The sequence below is a fragment of the Poecilia latipinna genome, unplaced genomic scaffold (assembly GCF_001443285.1).
Source record: "Poecilia latipinna isolate Pla-1442-1.1 unplaced genomic scaffold, P_latipinna-1.0 Scaffold472, whole genome shotgun sequence".
In the NCBI taxonomy this organism is placed as follows: Eukaryota; Metazoa; Chordata; class Actinopteri; order Cyprinodontiformes; family Poeciliidae; genus Poecilia; species Poecilia latipinna.
Window position 1 is genome coordinate 310,169 of NW_015113088.1, and position 6,049 is coordinate 316,217.

The 6,049-nt window shown below is 40.1% G+C and overlaps 1 protein-coding gene across 2 annotated transcripts; it reads left to right on the forward strand.

Moving 5' to 3' along the window:
- Positions 1 to 871: 871 nt before the first annotated feature.
- Positions 872 to 5,338, forward strand: btbd17a (BTB (POZ) domain containing 17a). Of its 2 annotated transcripts, none has more exons than XM_015039448.1 (3): positions 872 to 987; positions 1,776 to 2,070; positions 3,607 to 5,338. In XM_015039448.1, the coding sequence occupies exons 1-3, from the start codon at positions 906 to 908 to the stop codon at positions 4,679 to 4,681; spliced, it is 1,452 nt and encodes a 483-aa protein (XP_014894934.1). In that variant the 5' UTR covers positions 872 to 905; the 3' UTR covers positions 4,682 to 5,338. The 2 variants fall into 2 exon arrangements, with proteins under 2 accessions (XP_014894934.1, XP_014894935.1); XM_015039449.1 differs by having other exon boundaries at positions 1,779 to 2,070.
- Positions 5,339 to 6,049: the final 711 nt, after the last annotated feature.

Below are 6,049 nucleotides of genomic sequence, written 5' to 3' on the forward strand. Positions count from 1 at the left end.
TAAACAATGGAAAACTTTTATTGTCTTTTTAATATCATTTTAAGACACACTTGTGCTCCATGGCCTTGAACCAAATTTTATTTTTATTTTTTTTTGTCTTCTGACTTGTGTTTGCCTTTTATTTTGGGTTTCATTGTACGGTACATTGGTAAGCCTTGCTATTGTTTTTAAAGTTCTTAATCAAGCAAGTAGTTAGGTTACAATTGATGATTAAGGGCTGTTTTGCAGCCATGGGAACAAAGTGCCCTGCAGTCATTCAATCAACCACAAACTCCTCTGTACATTTAAGGAATCTTAAATGTACAGAAATGAAATGTGAGGCAATCTGACAACTGATATTTCGACCGAACTGGGTCATCAATGGAACAATAATTCCAAAACTTGCAGCAAATGTGCAGCAAAATGGCTAACAAATAGAAAAGAATCAAGGTTTTAATGACCCAGTCGAAGTCCAGACATTAACTTCGCTTTGCAGGATCTTACGAGAGCAGCATGGAAACGGTTGTCTGCAAATATCAATGAACTGAAGCAACATTGAAGCGACAAGATTGGGCCTAAATCTTTGTCTAATGTCAGACAGAAACTGAATTCCTCAGAGTCACTGCTGTTAAAGAGGATTTCTTCAAACTGTTGAATTTTATTTGGAATTAGTTAAACTTCCCTGCTCTCCCTTTTAGAGAACTAAATCTCCTTGGGAACCATCAACCTCATCAGATCAAACGATCAATGTCATTCAACCAGTATTGATGAGGAGAGAAAAGTTAGTCATAGCGGTGATCATAGCATCAGTTCTAGCATGTTTCCACCCACTAATCAATTATTGCAGCAATGTCTGTGCGGTTCTTCACACAGCTGGGCTCCAGGAGTCAGAAGTCCAACTGCGGTGAGGACAGGCAAGACAGAAGATGATGGCTCAACAGGCTGATCTCATCCATGCTGGGATGTTGCTTCTGACCATGTGGCTGCAGGTGGAGATGGCTGCTGCAGGTAAGCCACAACTTAAAAAAAATACCATGAGCAGAGCTTGACTGGACAAAACTGGGTGATATTGCAAGTGGGAATGTCATGAGATGTAAGAAATAAAATTAAACGGCGATAGAGGTGGGGGGGAAATGAGAAATTTGACTTATTTTTTCGACTGAATGTAGAGTAATTGGACTTTGGGTCTTCATAATCCAACACAAGAGATCCTATAATGGCAATCGTATTAAACACATTTAGAAAAAGATGTTAGAGCAATCATCTATAAGGAGACCTGAAAAAGTAGCTCTGATTTCTGTGATTTATTTATTTATTTATTTTTAACTCTATTTATAAAAGAATTTCTGCAGTCTGTGGGTTGACTCACCGGAACCTCACAGCCGGTGGGTGAGTTCACAATAAGTTGTGTCTGCATGACGCTTGGGGGAAGGAAGTGTCAAACATGTATGAGAATCAGAAAGAGGAAATTGGGTTTTTCTTGACAAAAATCTATTCTGAAATCCCGGCAGCTACAGAAACGGTGCAGCCCAACAGAGGAAAGGCTGCAGGAGGTGGTGCACTGAGACAAAGATTTAATTAAACATGACCCACAATCCTTCATTATCCACACAGCAAGTGCAGCTGGGCTGATCAATGCCATGGATTTTCATGATACTGTCCCACTATCTGCCCCAGTAAATAGTCACAGACAACTTGTTGGCAAGCTCTGAATGCGAGCTATATTCTGAGCGTGACATGCACTAACTTCTCCAGTTCCTCCACTTCCATTTTTTTTTGTCTTCCCTCTTTGGAAGCAGGTCTGGTGAAAGCTGACCTCGCCCAGGAAGGAGGCGGTGATGGCAACACCATCAGCCACTCCCAAACCCTGTTGCAGAGGCTGGAGGCCCTGCTGATTCAGGGCAACGGAAGTGACGTCTCTCTCCGTGTGGAGACACCCAATGCTGATGAGGTGAAGGTGATCCAGGCTCACTCCCTGGTGCTCTCCCTGCAGAGCTCGGTGTTCGAGGAGATGCTGCTGAGCCGCAACAGCAGCACTGTGGTGCTGAGAGAGAGCTCCGACTGTGCCACTGTGTTTGACAAGTTCATCAGGTGAGGCTGGAGCTGTGAATCCCCACCATTAAAGTCAGACTGAGCTATCTTGCCACCTAGAGGGTTGTTCCATGCCCTACACCTAAGACAAATCAAAACCTTGTGTGCTTGTGGTCAGTCAAGCAGAAAATTGATGTGTGAGGGGAAACTGTTGAGCTGGCCATAGAAAACCTCTGTGTTGCAGGTAGAAGGAGTCCGGACAAAGACACTCAATATAATCAATACAGAAAAACATCTCTCTATTTCTCATGAGCTAATAAGGTTCTTGAACACCTTAATCTTTGTTTATTCTGGACTGAAAAAGAAAACACCTTTAGCAAACCAAGCCCTTTTATCTGTGTTTGCATCTCTTATCCACATGCAAACATCACTTAGTTAAGATGAACATAGCATAATTTTCTGACCTACTGTTTTGGTATTTTAATGGAAACAGATTCTGGGAAACGGTTACGTAGAATACCACATCGCAGATACTGAGCATTACTTAGCGCACGGCATACCAACAGAAATTTTAATGTTTTTGACAGTTCTTTTCATTAACCTGACAATATTTGTTACTGCCAGTATTGTTTAAGGTTTGATAAAGACATGATAGTCACTGTCAAAAAACAAACAACAACAAAATAAAGGTTGTTAAACTTGCACATTTTCAGAACTTGGAGTACATTTCACGTTACTATTTTTCAGATCTTACAGGTTACTATTAGTAACCAGGTTGTATTATAATGTGATGTACCGAGTCCATCAAAAACAAGCAATCAGTGCCAGGAGGAAGGTTTTAGTGCTGTCAATCAAGTTTTTTTTTACTTTGATAACTAGCCTTAGCATTCATGTTAGGCTCTGTTTTTGGGAAGGAGTTGTAGCATAGCAGAGAGCAAGGAGAAGGGTTTGAGCAGCACATAGTATGTTCAAGAACATTACACATTACCTTCCTGGAATGTGCAAGCTACTTTCCCAAAGCTCTTAAGTTACTTTTTGGAACTTGATTGCTATGTTCTGGTGCAGTATTATGCATAATGTCCCATACATCAATAAAAATGTCCAAAACAGAGCTAAAAATTTGTTACTCAGTCAAAAAAAAAAAAAGCTCCAGAAGTTTTAGGTATCCTCTACATTTTGTTCTCTGCAAAATCAGACAACAGTGTAAAGCTGCTAGATTTCTCTCTTATATTGAAAACCACATGATTACTGAGGATTTTACACTGTAAGACACAATTATAGCTTCTTTGATAGCTTTGGAGCTGACTTCCTATAATGATTAAGTAAGCAAAGGTAAGCTATTCAAAACGTTCAAAGGGTTTAAATATGTACTCAGAAATTATTTTAATTAATAGTAATTGAAATGCCTTAAATAACAATGTCATTAGCAGGTCTTTGCATCTTCAGCTCACAGTTCTGTTGAACGTTTCTCTGAACAGACTATTCATTACCTGTCCTTCAATAAATTTTGAAAGAAACATTTATGCGAGTAAGATTTGGTTGTTTTCTGGGTAACATTTGAAGATGTAAACCTGTTATCCCCTTTTCTTTGTGCAGGTATCTGTATTGTGGAGAGATTTCTCTTCGTCTTGACCAGGCCACACCTCTGCACAAGTTGGCCACCAAGTACAAAGTGCAGAGCCTCCAGCAGGGTGTCACCAACTACATGACCCAGAATTTGGCCAGAGACTCGCCTTCAGGTCATGTGGCAGGCTGGTATGAATATGCCCTGCAGGCAGGGGATATTGTTCTGAGGGATAGCTGTCTGCAGTACTTGGCTTGGAACCTGTCATCTGTGCTGCAGAGCGGGGAGTGGGTGTCTATCAGCAGTCAGTTGCTTATGACTCTGCTTCAGCGCTCTGATCTCGTCCTGCAGAGTGAGATGGAGCTCTTTGCAGCTCTAGAGGCCTGGATTATCCAGAATGAGCCTGATGGTTTGACGGCAGAGAACACATTAAGAGCCATGCGTTATGCTATGATGCCTCCTAGGGAGCTCTTCCGCCTGCAGACCCAATCAACAGTCCTGGCTCGTTATCAGGAGTCAGTCCGTGACCTGCTGTACATGTCCTACCAGTTTCACTCAGCCTCGCCACTGCAGATGGCAAAATACTTTGACGTGAATTGTAGCCTCTTTGTCCCAAGAAACTATTTGTCTGCAGTGTGGGGTTCACCTTGGATAATCAACAATCCGACCCGGGACGACCGCAGCACCAGCTTCCAAACTCAACTGGGGCCCAGCAGCCATGATGCCAGCAAACGAGTTACCTGGAATGCCCTGTTCTCACCACGCTGGTTACCTCTCAGCATGAGGCCCATGTACACAGAGAGCGGCGCCATGCAGCCAACACGTGTGGAAGGAGGGCGCCCTCGCATCATCATCACGCCAGCAACATCCAGCGCGGATTTTGCAGGAGTGAATTTCCAAAAGACAGTTCTTGTGATGGCTCAGCAGCATGGTAAGTTAGTCGTGAAGCATGTCTACAACTTCCACCAGAGCACCGAGGAAAACGGTGACTTCTTGGCCGAAGCCAATCTGTACAGGCGCACCTCTGAATACCTCATCGACAGCTCCCTCTTTCTCCATGTTGTGGTGAAACCACTTTACCAAACCCTCATAACCACCAAGAACTGAGTACCAGCCCTCACTCATATCTGAATCCTCCTAGCTTTGTCTCTTGTTTGTCTTTTCACATAAAATTACTGTTTTCACTTGGCAACTAAGATTTTCAGTGTTCCGTCTTGTGGCAAGGTTCATGAGGGAGATCATGAACACATGTCGTAGCTTGGTGCTATTCTCAGTTCTTGTACTGTCGAAACAAATCACGTCAACAAATCCATCCAAACTGCTTAAAAGCCTTAAAAAAGACACATATGTGGATTGAAAACTAAAAAAAAGATTTTTTTTCACGATTTTGTTGTAAATTATTGACAGTGTATTTGACAATAAGAAGAACAAAGAACATTCAGCAGTTTTCTTTCATCTAAATGTTATTTTTTCAGGTGCTATTTTCAGTAAATTTATGAGCCCAGAGGACAAAAAAAAACTTTTTATGTTAATGGGTCATAACTAGGTTGTATCAGAAAATACATTTCTGATCAATAAATTATTAAATAATTGCTCTCTGAGCACCAAATCCTTAGCCTAAAAACTAGATTGTGACTTTTCAGTCTTTATTTCTTTCCTGTATGAATCTGTTGATGTCCCAACACATGTTCACTTAGTTTAATAAATTTATTGTTGCTTATATATGATTCATGTTACCTACTAATAAAGACTTTTACAGTTTTGTGTGTCTTTGTGATTCGCAAAAATACAGTGCTTTGCAAAAGTATTCGTACCTGACCGAATTACTGTGAAGTGGAAGAAAAATGGATTTGTACTAACAAATGAGAATCTAAAATATTATATTACAAGCAGTGTGTTTTAAAAGTAAAAAAAAAAAAAACACATAACAATAGATTATAACAACATGATGAAGGAAATTAAGGTTAAAGAAATATATTAGAATATTTTTTTTCTGATAGATAAAAACAAATGAGCAAAGCATTTTGTTCGTTTTGATCTTTTTCATGTAAGGATAATGAAAATTCACGGGCCAACACCTTCATTGATAAATTGGCCAAACAAATTTTCTTTGATCGAAACCAAACAAAGGCTACAAATTCTTCACTGACGACACCTGTTTGAATATGAAGTTTCTTTAGTCCCTAAAACAAATATGGTTTGCAAACAAATTTTCTTTGATTGAAACTGAACAAAGGCTACAAATTCTTCACTGATGACACCTGTTTGACTATGAAGGTACGTATTTTTGTCTTGTCTTGCCGTTAATTGCTGTTATGTTAGCCAGCTAACATAAAAGACTAGCTAGCTAACGGTTTATTTTTTAGCTAACAAATAAATGTGTTAACAAATAAATTTATTAGCTAGCTAACATCATGCGGCATTTCTGTTTTGAAAATAAAACGTTTTCAGACTCTAATCTTGATTAGCTTCTTA